We start from the raw sequence: 14,844 nt of genomic DNA, 5'->3' as shown, positions 1-14,844 counted from the left end.
GTGTTCTATGACACCCCATTTCTGTGGTGATAGGGACTGAACCAGGGCCTTACCCATGCTAGGCAAGCATTCTACCAACTGAACTACATCCCAACCCTGTCCATATTGTTTAATTCTTACCGCTGCTAACAAACATCTTACCCATTCTTCAGACCCTAATTACATGTCACCCTTTTGTTGCTTGCTTATTTACAGTGCTGAGGGCTGCACTCAGGGCTTCGTATGTGCTAGGCAAATGCTCTACTATTAAGCTACACCCCTAGTTCCACCAAATGCCATCTTTTCTTGAAGCCTTTTCTTGTCACATTGGTTAGAAAAGCTCCACCCTAATTCCACACTCATATTCCACTCAGTGCAGACTGTCGTATATGCTGACATGTTGGCCTCTCCTAATAAAGTTAAGACATATAAGGCATAGTTTATGTATCTCTGTACCCTCCAGGCCCTTATATCAGTATCTTAGAAAGCAAAGTTGTTTTAATTCACTACTAAGCAGAAGTGGTCAAAATGGGAGTAGGTCAGGAAATTGCTGTTCTTCTCATGCTTCACTCTGAAGAAACGTGGGCATGACCCAGTAACTTCACCTCACGAGCTGCAGTTTCCACATCTGTAACATAAGGGCAGTACTCCAGGCAAAACACAAATGTAATATCAAAGCCGGGTGTGGTGGTGCATGCCTTTAGTCCAGCACTTGGGAGACAGTGGTAGGAGGATTGTCGTGAGTGTGAGGCCATCCTGAGACTACATAGTGAATTCCAGGTCAGCCTGAGCTAGAGTGAGACCCTACCTCAAAAAAAAAAAAAAAAAAAAAAAAAAAAAAAAAAAGCCAAGGGGCTAGGGACCTGGCTCAGTGAGTAGCGTGCTTGGATGCAAGCTTGAGGACCTTCAGATCCATAGAACCCACATAAAAACTGGGCATGACTGGGCTGGAGAGGTGGCTTAGTGGTTAAGCACTTGTCTGTGAAGCCTAAGGATCCTGGTTTGAGGCTTGATTCCCCAGGACCCACGTAAGCCAGATGCACAAAGATGTATCTGGAGTTTGTTCGTAGTGGCTGAAGGCCCTAATGTGCCCATTCTCTTCCTCTTCCTCCCCTTCCCTCCCCCTTTCTCTTTGTCACTCTCAAATAAATAAATAAATAAAAATAAAAATAAAAATAAAAATAGGCATGATGACATAACCTGTATCTCCAGCACTGGGGAGGAGGAGACAAAGGATCCCTAGGACCTGCTGGCTAGCTAGCCTAGCCAAATGGGTGAGCTCTAGCTTCAATGCAAGACCCTGTCTCAAAAAATAAAGTGGGGAGTTGGAGAGATGGCTCAGTGGGTAAAGCACTTGTGCAAGCCTGAGACCCTGCGTGCCTGGTGTGATCCCACTACACCCACAGCAACTCAGGACAAGTGCCTTGACGCTCACCGGCCAGCCAGCCTGGCAACGGCCATACAGGGAAGAAAACAAGGCCTGACCCCTGGAAGTTGTCCTTAGACCTCCACACATGTGCCATGGCGTGCTCACACCAACATTCCCACACACACTGACAAAAAAGGTGAAGAGCAACTGAGGAAGATAATTGACATCAACCTATTTTACCCACACATACATGCATGACCACCCATACCCACATGTGCATGCACATACAAATTAGCATGCATACACACTAGTACACACAACAGAAAAACATACACAAAAGAGAGAACATGTACTGCCAGGAAGCAAGACGACTACATTGAAGAGCTCTGAAGGAAGACATGCCGTGCTAATGAAACTGGCTCACGTTAAGTACCAGGAAGCTCTCCTGGTCGCAGGCATCACTGCGAGCTGGGGAGACTCACCGTGCCCCTTCTAAGTGCAAACTGGATGGAGTCCAGGTCAGTGACGGGGCACCAGACCTCCGCAATCAGGCACTTCTGGGTCACGTCTATGTTGCACAGGTTCAGGGTGTGGTAGATAGCCTTCATCTTGCGCACCTTGATGAACCAGACCCGGATGTTCTTAGCAGCTGCCTGCAGGACCCTCTGGCGGTGATCTTCTGTTTGATTCAGAACCTTTTGGGAGAGAAAGGAAGTGGGAAGACAAGTCTTAGATCATAGGAGAGGAATGGCAGAGGCATAGTTTTCCAAAGAGGTTTGCCAGGAAACAGTCATACTTATTTGGCTTGTTTTGTTTATTTATGCCAAATATAAGAGTTCTCAGAGCAAAGGGAATAAAATTCATGATCCTGCACACTTTAGCCAAGCATTAACCACTGAACTATATCCTGAATTCAAGAAATGAATTCTGTCAGCATTGATAATGCACGCCTTTAATTCCAACATCCAGAAGGTAGAGGTAGGAGGATCATTGTGAGTTCAAGGCTAGCCAGGGACTACAGAGTGAGTTCCAAGTCAGCCTGGGCTAAAGTGAGACTGTCCCTCAACCTCCCCGCACCAAAAAAGGTAATGAGTTCTGAAGCAGAACTCAAAAGTGTCACAGAGAGCTGGAGAGATGGCTTCGTGGTTAAGTGCTTGCCTGTGAAGCCTAAAGACCCCAGTTCGAGGCTCGATTCCTCAGGACCCATGTAAGCCAGATGCACAAGGGGGCGCACGCGTCTGGAGTTCGTTTGCAGTGGCTGGAAGCCCTGGCACGCCCATTTTCTCTCTCTCTCTCTCTCTGTATCTCTTTCTCTCTCTGTCACACTCAAATAAATAAATAAAAATGAACAAAAAATTTTTTAAAAAGTGTCACAAATATGTGGTAACTCCCATCTCAACTCCTTTCTCATCTTCCCCTCTGACCCCCCATTGGGTATGACCTAACAGCTTGAATTACTGCCGGCTCCTTTGAGATATACTTTTATAGCCAGAAGAGAGGAATATTGTTGTTGAAAGAATATTTATTGAAGTCGGGCGTGATGGTGCATGCCTTTAATCCTAGCACTTCGGAGGCAGAGGTAGGAGGATCACTGTGAGTTCGAGGCCAACCTGAGACTACACAGTGAATTCCAGGTCCATCTGGACTAGAGTGAAAGCCTACCTCAAAAACAAACAAAAAGAATATTTATTGGCCAGACATGGTGGTACATGCCTTTAATCCCAGCACTCGAAGGCAGAGGTAGGAGGATCGCTGTGAGTTCAAGGCCACCCTGAGACTACATAGTCAATTTCAGGTCAGCCTGGACCACAGCGAGACCCTACCTTGAAAAACCAAACAACAACAAAAATACTGGTACTGGGCATGGTGTACATGCCTTTAATCCCAACATTCTGGAGACAAAGGTAGGAGCATTGTTGTGAGTTTGATGCCAGCCTGAGACTACATAGTGAATTCCAACTCAGCCTGGGTTAGAGCAAGATCCTCCTCAAAAACAAAGCTGGGCATGGGAGCACATGCCTTTAATCCCAGCACTGGGAGGCAGAATAGGAGGACTGTTGTGAGTTCAAGGCCACTCTGAGACAACATAGTGAATTCCAGGTCAGTCTTGGCTAGAGCAAGACCCTATCTCAAAAAAACAAAAACAAAAGCAAAACAAAAAAAAAAGAATAACTATTGGTGGGTGATATGGGACATCTTAGCACAGTTATTTATTTATTTTTCATTTTTATTTCGTTATTTGAGAGTGATAGAGAGAGAGAATGGGCACGCCAGGGCTTCCAGCCACTGCAAACAAACTCCAGATGTGTACGCCCCCTTGTGCATCTGGCTAATGTGTATCCTGGGGAATTGAGCCTTGAACCAGGGTCCTTAGGCTTCATAGGCAAGTGCTCAAAAGCTAAGCCATCTCTCCAGCACACATTTTTTTTTTTTTTTAAATTTTAGAGAAAGTGAGAAAGAGATGGAGAAAGACAGAGAAAGAATTGGCACACCAGGGCCTCAGCTACTCAGCCATTACAATAGATTGCCAGATGCTTGCACCACCTAGTGGCATGTGCATTTCAGCCCTTTCTTTTTCTTTCTTTTTTTTGCAGGTAGGGTCTTACTCTTGCCCAGGCTGACCTGGAATTCACTATGTAGTCTCAGGCTGGCCTTGAACTCATAGCAATCTTCTTACCTCTGCCTCCTGAGTGCTGGGACTAAAGGCATGTGCCACTACACCTGGCTCTAGCACATTTTTTCATTATTATAAAAACTATATCGGACTCATGTAGTGGAAGGGGAACTGAATATTCTAAGTAATGATCCCAGATGTGGGTTTTTTTGTTTTGTTTTGTTTTTTGCTTTTCAAGGTAGGGCCTTGCTCTGGCCTAGACTGACCTGAAATTCACTATGCAATCTCAGGCTGGCCTCGAACTCATGGCGATCCTCCTACCTCTGCCTCCCGAGTACTGGGATTAAAGGCGTGCGCCACCATGCCTGGTAGTAATGATTCCAGATGTGTAACATTCTTGTCTTGTTTGAGGCTGACTGATGCTTTGGGCTTTCTTTCTTTCTTTTTTTGGTATCCTGAGCTGTTTTAGGTACCCAACAAACTATCAGAGACTCAAGGAAGGACAAGGGTCCTCCACTGTAGTTTACAAAAACAAATTCCCTTGGCCCTCTGTGTACCATTTGGAGATCATCAATCCTGGTGTTGACTCCAGAAGCCATTTCTTTCCTTTCCTGTGGCGTCTCAGGACAGGGATAGAGTGAGGCTCGGAACCTGGAATGCACAGCCACAGCTTTAGGAACACTGAAGTGTCTCAACACAGACAATCTCAATAATCCCAGAAAGTAATCCCAGTTTACCAGCAAGATCAAAACATTTCTGGATTTGGCTAATGTGCTAACATGAATTATTTAAGTGACATGGCCTGCAGACAGAACAGTAACATTTGAACTATTTTGATATTCTCTGCAGTTATGAAATGCCTCTAAAATTAAAAAATAAAATAAAAATAAAAATACTGGGCTAGGGGCTGGAGAGATGGCTTAGCGGTTAAGCGCTTGCCTGTGAAGACTAAGGACCCTGGTTCGAGGCTCGGTTCCCCAGGTCCCACGTTAGCCAGATGCACAAGGGGGCGCACGCGTCTGGAGTTCGTTTGCAGAGGCTGGAAGCCCTGGCGCGCCCATTCTCTCTCTCTCCCTCTATCTGTCTTTCTCTGTCTGTCACTCTCAAATAAATAAATTAAAAAAAAAAATACTGGGCTGGAGTGATGGCTTTGTGGTTAAGGTGCTCGTCTGTAAAGCCTAAAGACCAAAGTTAACTCCCCAGGACTCATGTAAGCCAGATGCACAAGGTGGCACATATATCTGGAGTTCGTTTGCAATAGCTAAAGGCTCTGGCGTGCCTATTCTCTCTCTCTCAAGTAAATAAATTTTAAAAAGTTAAGCAACGATCGATCTATCTATCTATCTATCTATCTATCTATCTATCTATCTATCTATCTATCTATATAGAAATAGAGCAAGAGAGATTGCTCAGTGGTTAAAGTGCTTGCCTGAAAAGCCTAACAACCTGGGTTCAATTCCCTGGGACCCACGTAAAGCCAGATGCACAAAGTGGCACATGCATCTGGAGTTTGTTTTCAGCTGCTAGTGGCCCTGGCACACAAATTCTCTCTATCTGCATCTTGTCTCTCTCTCTCTGCTTGCAAATAAATAAAAAGATATTTAGCCTGACGTAGTGGTGCACACCTTTAATCCCAGCACTCGGGAGGCAGAGGTAGGAGGATCACTGTGAGTTCGAGAACACCCTGAGACTACATAGTGAATTCCAGGTCAGCCTGGGCTAGAGTGAGACCCTATCTCAAAAAAAAAAAAAAAAAAAAAAAAAAAATTAAATAAAGGAGAACCTGGGCTACCTCTAATGGCTGAAAATAGTTCTAACTTTATTAAATGATGCATCACTTCCTTAACAGCAGAGCTAAACAGCTTCTGCATGTCACTGTTCTGGACTCCTAGATCAGCCCATGAGCAGCCTGGCTCTGCCCTCTGGAGTGGACGCTGGTGTCCCTTACCCCTCACAGATTTTCTTGACTCTGTTTTTCAGCTGATCACCTTGGAAAAAGATAATGAAAACAGACTTGTGCACGTAGTCGCCCTAGATCCAGAAGAAAAAAACCAAGAGTTTAGATCTCATTGGATGAGGTGTTTTGTTTTGTTTTGTTTTCCTCTTTAATCCTGAGATAGAGTCTTACACTGTATGTAGTTCAGGCTAGCCTGGAATTCACTGTGCAGCTTAGGCTGGCCTCAAACTCATAACCTCAGCCTCCTGAGTGCTGGGATCACAGGGGTGAGCTGCTGCCCCCAGCTGAAAGCTACGTGAACAACTAACTCTTCTGCATGGTGTCGGGACCTCCTGAACTTTAACCTCTACCTCACACCACTGCGTAAATTTCATTTCACAAACATCTGTCCTATAGCCCCTGATTCACAAAAATCTTTGTTTGTTTTAGACCCAATCAGAAGCCTGAAAGCTAAGACGACGATCTTCTTAGCATAGTTTAGCTTTATTTTCCAATTCCACATAAAGTACATTGCCGGAATGGCAAAAGTCTAGGGAGAATTAACAGAAGGAAGTCTGTTCCCGGGCTTAGAAAGTCCCAGATAAAGGGAGTAAGTGAATAACTATAGGGAACTAAGCCACTGGGAAGAATACTGGTGTAGAGCCTAAGAATCATGCTCCAGACTTTATGAAACAGGGAGAAGGCAACTGACCCCCGATATCAAGTTTACACTAAGACTATGATGCAAGGACTGGGAAAAAAAAAGGTGCATGAGGTTAAACCAGGGTTGTCTTGGGTGACCTATAATTTCTCATATTTATAGAGTGTATGTACTGCTTTTGAATAAGAAACAAAAATAAACCTTTAGCCGGGTGTGGTGGCACATGCCTTTAATCCCAGCACTGGGGAGGCAGAGGTAGGAGGATCATCAAAGCCACCCTGAGACTACATAGTGAATTCCAGGTCAGCCTGGGCTAGAGTAAGATCCTACCTTGAAAAAAACATTAAAATAAATAAAATTAAAATAAATAAATAAATAAAAACCCTTTAGAAGGATAACACAAGATAAAGAGGGAAGAGAGTTGGGCTATAGATTCTCAAATCCCTAACTCTCTAGCTCAGCTGAAACCTGTTCTTTGTGCAGCTGCTCCACTATAGACAACATGCCCTCTTTCCTGGAATTGTTGATAAGATCTTTCCATTGCCAAGAGGAAATGAGAGAATATTCCTGAGAGGGCTCCATATTAGGTGAGACTGCACATTCCAATGTTCCTACAAGCTACACTGAAAACTGCACCCACCAGTACACGGATCCACACTGAGTGTCACCACATGCTTACTCAATGTGGAGGAAGGATAAAGGCTGCACAGTCAAGCCAGGTACAATGGCACACTCTTTTAGTCACAGAGCTCAGGAGGCAGAGGTAGGATGATCACCCTAAGTTCAAGGCCACCCTGAGACTACATAAGGAATTCCAGGTCAGCCTGAGCTACAGCAAAACCCTACCTCAAAAAAAATCAAAATAAAACAAAGCAAAAAGCTGCACAGTCCACCTAAGCTGAGAAGTCTCCAAATTCAATGTCTCTTCTAAGGACAAAAAAAAAAAAAAAAAAAAAAAAAAAAAAACTAGTTTAAGATATTCATGACAATCTAAAACAGAAAAAAAAAAAAAATTTTAGGCTGCGAAAAAAACTAATACAAAAGTAAAGTGAGGGCTAGAGACATGGCTTAGCGGTTAAAGCACTTGCCTGCAAAGCCAAAAGACCCAAGTTCTATTCCCCAGGACCCACATAAGCCAGATGTACAAGGTAGCACATGCGTCTGGAGTTCGTTTGCAGCAGCTGGAGGCTCTGGTGTGTCCATTCTTTCTCTACCTCTGTCTGCCTCTCTGTCTCTCTCAAATAAATAAATAAAAATAAAATGTAAAAGAATTAAAAACAAAAAGTAAAGTGGAATTTTGGTAGTATATCTAACCCTTGCTTATAATCCCTGAAATCAGGACTCCCTTCCTCATGGAGGGTTAGGCTATGAACTCTGTCTTGCTGTGTCAAATGCCAAGATATTAAACTGCACCTACTTTCCAAAGAGCTAGGTGGGAAAGATCATTCAACCTTGTACAATATCTAACTTAAACTAAACTAAGTTTCTGGTTCTTTCAATAAACAAGCTGATAATAAAATCTTACCAAGCCAAAAAAAAAAATATATATATATATACATATATATTTTTGTTTGTTTTCCTAGGTAGGATTTCACTCTAGTCCAGGCTGACCTGGAATTCACCAGGTAGTCTCAGAGTGGCCTCGAACTCAGGATGATCCTCCTACTTCTGCCTCCTGAGTGCTGGGATTAATGGCATGTGCCACCACGCCCGGCCCAAGTAAAATTTTTATCAATTTATAAAGATTAAAGTTCAGACAATCTTTTTTTTTTCAAGGTAGGGTCTAACTCTAGCCCAGGCTGATGAACATCTCATTTTATACACAATATTACCAAGTTTAGAACCACATATTTGCCTTAAGTTAATTTTCTTAAGACATTTTTTTCTTTCAGTCTAGATTAGTAATAGGAAATAAAGGTAAAGCTTAAAATAGTTGAAAGAAAACATTTCCAGTAAAAATGAAACCCACATGGGTAACATTTAAAGCTATGTGTCTGTCAGCCAGGTATGGTGATACACGCCTTTAATCCCATACTTGGGAAGCAGAGAGAGGTAGCAGGATCACTTTAAGCTCGAGGCCATCCTGAGACTACATAGTGAATTCTAGGTCAGCCTGGGCTAGAGCAAGAGCAAGACCTCGAAAAAAAAAAAAAAAAAATTCTTGAAGCCCTTAGATGAAACAGGAGTAAGCTAACGGGCTCCTCTACAGTAGGGCAGGGCAGGTGGCACCATGATGGGCTACTGCTTTGGGCTCCCTTTACAAGACTTCACAGGACGCAATTTCCTTGTCTTACAGTCACAGGATCCTCCAAGGGGTTCTCGATCTCAGCCTGTCGCAGGAACACATTCCCTCGGCACACTCGCCAAAGCATGCGCTCGAAAGTTGGGATGCGCTCCCGGTTAATCACCCCAGCCACGAAGCTGTAGGGAGAAGAGTCAGACTGAGAACTCTAGTCTGAATCCTGGGATGGGACGATTTTAAGACCACGCTGGGCACTGACAGGGAAAGTTGAGAGATCACACTCAAGACTATGGGCTGCCTTGTCACAAGGACTGCTATAGTCTTAGTCCTGAACTTGCTTCTGGACACAGCAGGGGCTGACAGACAGCTCAGGAACTGAGTCCAAACAGTCCTCCCAACAGGTTCAGAACTGTGAAAGTGGCTCCTGGTAGCAAGTCAACCCCAGGTTCACTGCTTTTGCTTTCTCTCTTTTTTCTTTTTCACAGCACTGGAGATTGAACCTTGCACAAGCTAGACCAGCTACACAAGTGTTCTATGAGTGAGCCAGTCCACGGTTTAAGACAGGGCCTCACTATGTAGCCTAGACTGAGCTTGAACTCATGATCTTCCTCCTGAGTGCTGGGATTACAAGAGCAGAGCACCACACCTGGTTCCACTCACTGTTCTCTTGAACAGTAAGAAAGAACATGAGGCCTGGAGAGATGGCTCAGTAGTTACAGGTGTTTGCTTGCAAAGCCTGATGGCCTGGGCTCTGTTCCCCAGTACCCACACAGATGCATAAAGTGGCACATGTGACTGGAGTTCTTTTGCAGTGGCAAGAGGCCCTGGTTTGCCAAACTCTCTCTCTCTTTTTTCTTTTCTTTTTTTGTGATAGGATCTCACTCTAGCTCAAGCTGACCTGGAATTCACTATGTAGCCTCAAACTCACAGTGATCCGCCTACTTCTGCCTCCCAACTGCTGGGATTAAAGGCATGTGCCACCACGCCTGGCTCTCTCTGTCTTTCTTTTTCTCTCTCCCTGTCTGTTTCTCTCTACCAAATAAATAAATAATATTTTTTAGGGCTGAGGGATAGCTTAGCAGTAAAGGCGTTTGCCTACAAAGCCAAAGGACCCAGGTTCAATTCCCTAGAACCCATGTAAGCCAGATGCACAAGGGGGTACACACATCTGGAGTTCGTTTGCAGTGGCTGGAGGCTCTGGCACACCCATTCTCTCTCTCTCTCTCTCCTTCTTTATCTGTCAAATAAATAAATAACAAAATATTTAAAAAGTAACATTTTTTTCTTTTTGGTTTTTCGAGGTAGGGTCTCACTCTAGCCCAGGCTGACCTGGAATTCACTATGGAGTTTTAGGGTGGCCTTGAACTCACGGCAATCCTCCTACCTCTGCCTCCCGAGTGCTGGGATTAAAGGCTAAAAAGTAATATTTTTTAAAAGAAGAACATGGGCTGGAGAGATGGCTTAGTGGTTAAGGTGCTTGCCTGCACAGCCAAGGGACCCAAGTTTGATTCCCCAGGATCCACATAAAGCTGATGCACATGGTGAAGCATGCATGTCTGCTGTGCCTATTCTTTCTCTCTCTAATAAATGAACAAGTAAATAAATAATTTAAAAAAAAGAAGAAGAAGAAAGCTCCATTAAGTATGGCAAGGCTAAGGTGGTACTTACCCAAGTCTTAAAGGTGTGCCTCTTCCCATCTCATTTGGCTCCAAAAGGGACGAGGACTCTTCCAGCAGGTCTGGATCCGCCATCTGCTGATGATGCAATTCAGCCTGAATTCACAAATCAATTAATATCTAATGAAAATAGTTAGTGGCATGCAGGGAACGAGGAACCAGGAGACAGGTTCAGAAAATAAAGATTGGGGAAAAAAAAAACAAAAACAAAAGATAGAGCACACCCACAAAAAAAAAAAAAAAAGCAGCAAGAATGGAGGAGAGGGGAGAAAATAAACAAACATGAGGTAAAGAAAGCGTAACTGCCCCAGTAAAGCATCTGGGGAAATGACTGCAAAAATAAGAAAGAAAAGAAAAACATTAAGTTATGGTAGCATGTATAAATATGTTCCTTGGTAGAAGTCATTTTCTCATTCCTCAGTGAACTAGACCACACCTTTGAATGCGTTAGGAAAAAGAAATGTGTTTTTTGATGGGAAACAAAAATGAAACAACTCTGCAGATGCCTTCAACATTTAATTTCTAGACAGCTACCAAGCAGAATTCCTCTGTGCAGGAATGCAGAAGGTGGAAAGTCTCTTTGCAAGTGAGAAAGAGAAAACTGTACTGCCTTGAATGCAGCATGATGAGGAGACAGACAGAAGGCGCACCTCCAGCTGCCTAGGTTTTCCAGGCCCTGAAGTTCACAACAGGAGAACTATCAGCTTGGCCACATTAAAATGATAGTAATAAAAATACCCAAGGGCTGGAAAGATGGCTAAGTGATTAAGGCATTGGCCTGCACAGCCCAAGGACTCTAGTTTGATTCCCCAGTACCCATGTAAAGCCAGAGGCACAGGTGGCACATACGTCTGGAATTCATTTGCAGTGGCTAGAGGCCCTGGTGCACCCATTCTTGCCCCCTTCCCACTCTCTCAAATAATTAAATAAATTTTAGAAAATCCCAAAGCATAGGATTCAAAGTACTTCTGCCTTCAAAAAGATAAGGAGCACAATAGCTAATCAGGCATGATACCCATGCCTTTAATCCTAGCATTTGGGGGCTACAGAATGAGTTCCAGGTTAGCCTGGACTAGTGTGAGTCCCTTCCTTGAAAACAGACAGACAAATAAACAAATGCAAAAGGCACAAGAGCTGGGCAGGCACCCTGGGCCTGCACTGCACCCATAAAGGGAAGAGAAAGTAAAAACATGCCTAAATGTCTTATTTCTGAGTATGAATCTAGGAATACTTCAAAGTTCTTATAGACTTCACAGTAGAAAACACAGCTCAAGAATCAAGTCAAGTGAAGGAAAAACAACAGATAAACAATTTAGAGCTTCTCAGCTGGCTTAGTTGATTAGACTTAAAATGACTTCCACCATGACAATTTATACAGTGAGATGAAGAAAAAAGGATTTTCTACACAAAATCTATTATTTCCTTGCCTCTCTCAACCTATCTCATCCTAATATCCTTTTCTCATCAGAATCCTGCTGCCCTAAAACATAACATCCAATCAACTTCTCTACTGACTAATCTCCCCAATTTAATAACCATGTACTACTTGCTGGACAGAAGACTAGAAGAAACTAGGACAATCTTCCTATTTAAAACCCAAACAAAACACCAGGAGACATTTCCTTTCAATTTTTTTAAAATTTCAGTTTGACCCTACTCCTGCCAACTATGACAAACAAAATGCTACCTGCTTACCTTATATGGTCAACTCACATATGTAACAAGAATGGAAAAGCTAAGTGTATGCCAGAAAACTCTAAAGGCCAAAAAAGTGAAAGTAATCATTTTGAGAAGTCAGGATCGAGGCTGACTTAAAGGCACACAAGGGCAGAGAAATACTGTCATGAGGTTAGAATGTTTCAGATGAGAACATGGGAACACTGGTTAGCATTTGCTAAACCTGAAACCAAATCAGCCAATCTTAAGGCATTTGTTTTGAGGACTCAAATGATGGCATTTCAACTTGCATTTGGAATAGCCCTTGGAAAAAGGAGTGAGAGTGATTGCTACTCACAAGACTTCCCTCCTTCCCACCTGCCTATGTGATTCCCAGGACCTGGCATACTTAAATGCCAAACACTGGAGTCAGTGCAAATATATGCCCTCTAAAGGGGGCAACTGACAGAACAGCAAGCAACAAGCAATACTTAGCAACTAGACTATGCCGAAGATTTATCTGGGACTTAGACTAAAACAGCAGCAGCAGAATTAAAATTAAAGCATAAAATTCAATACTCTACTAATTTAACTAATTCATACTTAAAGAATACCAAGTCTTAGAAAGTTAAAATTCATAAATACAATTGTGCCTGGTAGAAAGCTAGAATCAACCAGAATGACTAACTAATGGCCTTTAAGGATCTAAAGCCATGTGGTTGAGCTTGAAGCTTAGGGGTACAGGGCCTGGAGCAATGACAATGCTGCTGCCTGGCCTCTAAATCACCCGCTGGGCCTTCTGTTGCCCTCTCTCCATTCAGAATGCTGACAACCATGCCTTCCCAAAGGGAAGGAGCAGAAGAGAACTGCAGGTCTGTCTACAGTACTTAACTCTAACCAGCAATCCAGTAAGCTACGGCAGCGACTAACCCTCTCCACAGTGAGAAAGAAATGGCATTTCTTCACTTGAGGCATTCACCCAAAGGAAATGGCAGATGGAAAAGAAAAATAAAGAAAGCAGGTGGATGGAAAACTCAGAAGGAAAGGAAAGCAGGGGTCTGCATGCCATTAACCATTACTTTTCCAGTCTTCTTTCTGATCTCCTTATGTTATGGTAAAAGATGCTGAGAACCCTCTCCAGCTGTTACAGCTCTTCATAAGCAAGAAGACTGAGAAAAGGATAATCATTAACACATCATTGTAAATGCTTTGGGTAAGGGATGGCTAAGCTGAATTTAAAATCACCTTTATAACCGTTAGGACATTCAACATGTGTTTATTTTCCCCTTTCTACATGCCCTGCCGTTTATAACCACTATGCCTAAATGTGGAAGGAAAGGAACCATCTTCTGGTTTGGTCATTGGGTTGCTAACTCACAACTGTGGATTACTGATTACATTCACCAAATTATAAAAAGATGATAGATTTCCAATTGATAGCGTTTAGGTTACCTGTAAACATTATCGTTTCGGGCACACAGAAAAAAAATCTCATGAAAAACGGATTTCCAACATTGGAGGTCCCAGTTTTGCTCACCTTTTTGCACTATTTACGTGGGCACTTGCAGACACAATGTGACCTTGCTGAACAGTGGCAAGAAGGGGCTGGGCGCCGGGCGCGCGTGGAGGGAAAAGCGCAGTGGTTCTTGCCGCAAGACTTTCTGCACTGCCGTGAGGGTGCCGGCAGTGAAAGGGGCTGCTGACAAAAGCCAAGGCCTCGAGCTCCAGGGACTTCAGAGGTTGGGGTGAGGGAAAACAGCTCACCATGGGTACAGCAGGAAGGCCGTGATGACTTGGAATCGGCCTTCTTGGGACTGGCATTTAATGATCACAAAGTACAATTTCTAAACCCCTTACTATTTTCTTTTTTTAAAGATAGTGTCTTATGTGGCCTAGGCTGGCCTTGAGCTAATATAGCTGAAGCTGGCTTTGAAAGCCTGATCCTCTTCCTCCACCTAGCTCCTAAAGTGCAATTTGAAAACTATGAATCATCTTTCCAAGTGATTCTTCATATATATATATATATATATATATATATATATATATATATATATATATATATATATATACACACATACATACACACATTGTTTTCTTTCAAGGCAGGGTCTCACTCTAGCCCACGCTGACCTGAAACTCACTCTGTAGTTCCAGGCTGGCCTGGAACTCACAGCCATCCTATTTCTGCCTCCTGAGTGCTGAGAGGAAAGGTGTGAGCCACCATGCCCACCTTCCTCTCATTTTTCCTTGATTTGGGGGCGATAGGTAGGTGAGATAGGGTCTCAGGATAGCCATGATCTGGCAACCTGCCGCTGCCTCTGGAGTGTTAGGGTTATGGTTGAGCGTCACCATACCAGGCTTGAGTTCAAGGCCAGCCTGGACTACATAACAAGACCCTGTCTCAAAATAACTGGGCTGTAAAGATGGTTCAGCAGCTAAGGCACTTGCCTACAAAGCCTAGTGACCTAAGTTCGATTTCCCAGTACCCACACAAAGCCAGATGTACAAGGTGGCACATGCATCTAGAGTTCGTTTGCAGAACCTGGAGGTCCTGGTGTGCCCATTCTCTCTCTCTCTGCCAGGCGTGGTGATGCACGCCTTTAATCCCAGCATTTGGGAGGCAGAGAGAGGAGGATCACTGTGTGTACTAGGCCACCCTGACACTATAGTGAATTCCAGGTCATCCAGAGCTAGAGTGAAATCCTACCTTG

The 14,844-nt window shown here is 43.6% G+C and overlaps 1 protein-coding gene across 6 annotated transcripts in view; it reads right to left on the bottom strand.

Annotated features, from left to right (window-relative positions):
- Positions 1-14,844, bottom strand: part of Atp6v0a1 (ATPase H+ transporting V0 subunit a1) — a 74,311-nt gene that overhangs the window by 34,181 nt on the left and 25,286 nt on the right. For 3 of the 6 annotated variants that reach the window (XM_045158099.1, XM_004655359.2, XM_045158100.1), the window contains exons 6-10: positions 10,470-10,573; positions 8,854-8,980; positions 5,911-5,993; positions 4,520-4,613; positions 1,831-2,043 (exon numbers count right to left, since the gene is read on the bottom strand). In XM_045158099.1, coding sequence (XP_045014034.1) covers positions 1,831-2,043; positions 4,520-4,613; positions 5,911-5,993; positions 8,854-8,980; positions 10,470-10,573 — 621 coding nt within the window. The remainder of the gene's footprint in view (positions 1-1,830; positions 2,044-4,519; positions 4,614-5,910; positions 5,994-8,853; positions 8,981-10,469; positions 10,574-14,844) is intronic. The other 3 variants (XM_045158102.1, XM_045158103.1, XM_045158101.1) reach the window with 2 other exon arrangements.

The sequence above is a fragment of the Jaculus jaculus genome, chromosome 9 (assembly GCF_020740685.1).
Source record: "Jaculus jaculus isolate mJacJac1 chromosome 9, mJacJac1.mat.Y.cur, whole genome shotgun sequence".
In the NCBI taxonomy this organism is placed as follows: domain Eukaryota; kingdom Metazoa; phylum Chordata; class Mammalia; order Rodentia; family Dipodidae; genus Jaculus; species Jaculus jaculus.
The sequence above is the reverse complement of the archived record's forward strand: the minus strand, read 5'-3'. Positions and strand labels throughout refer to the sequence as shown.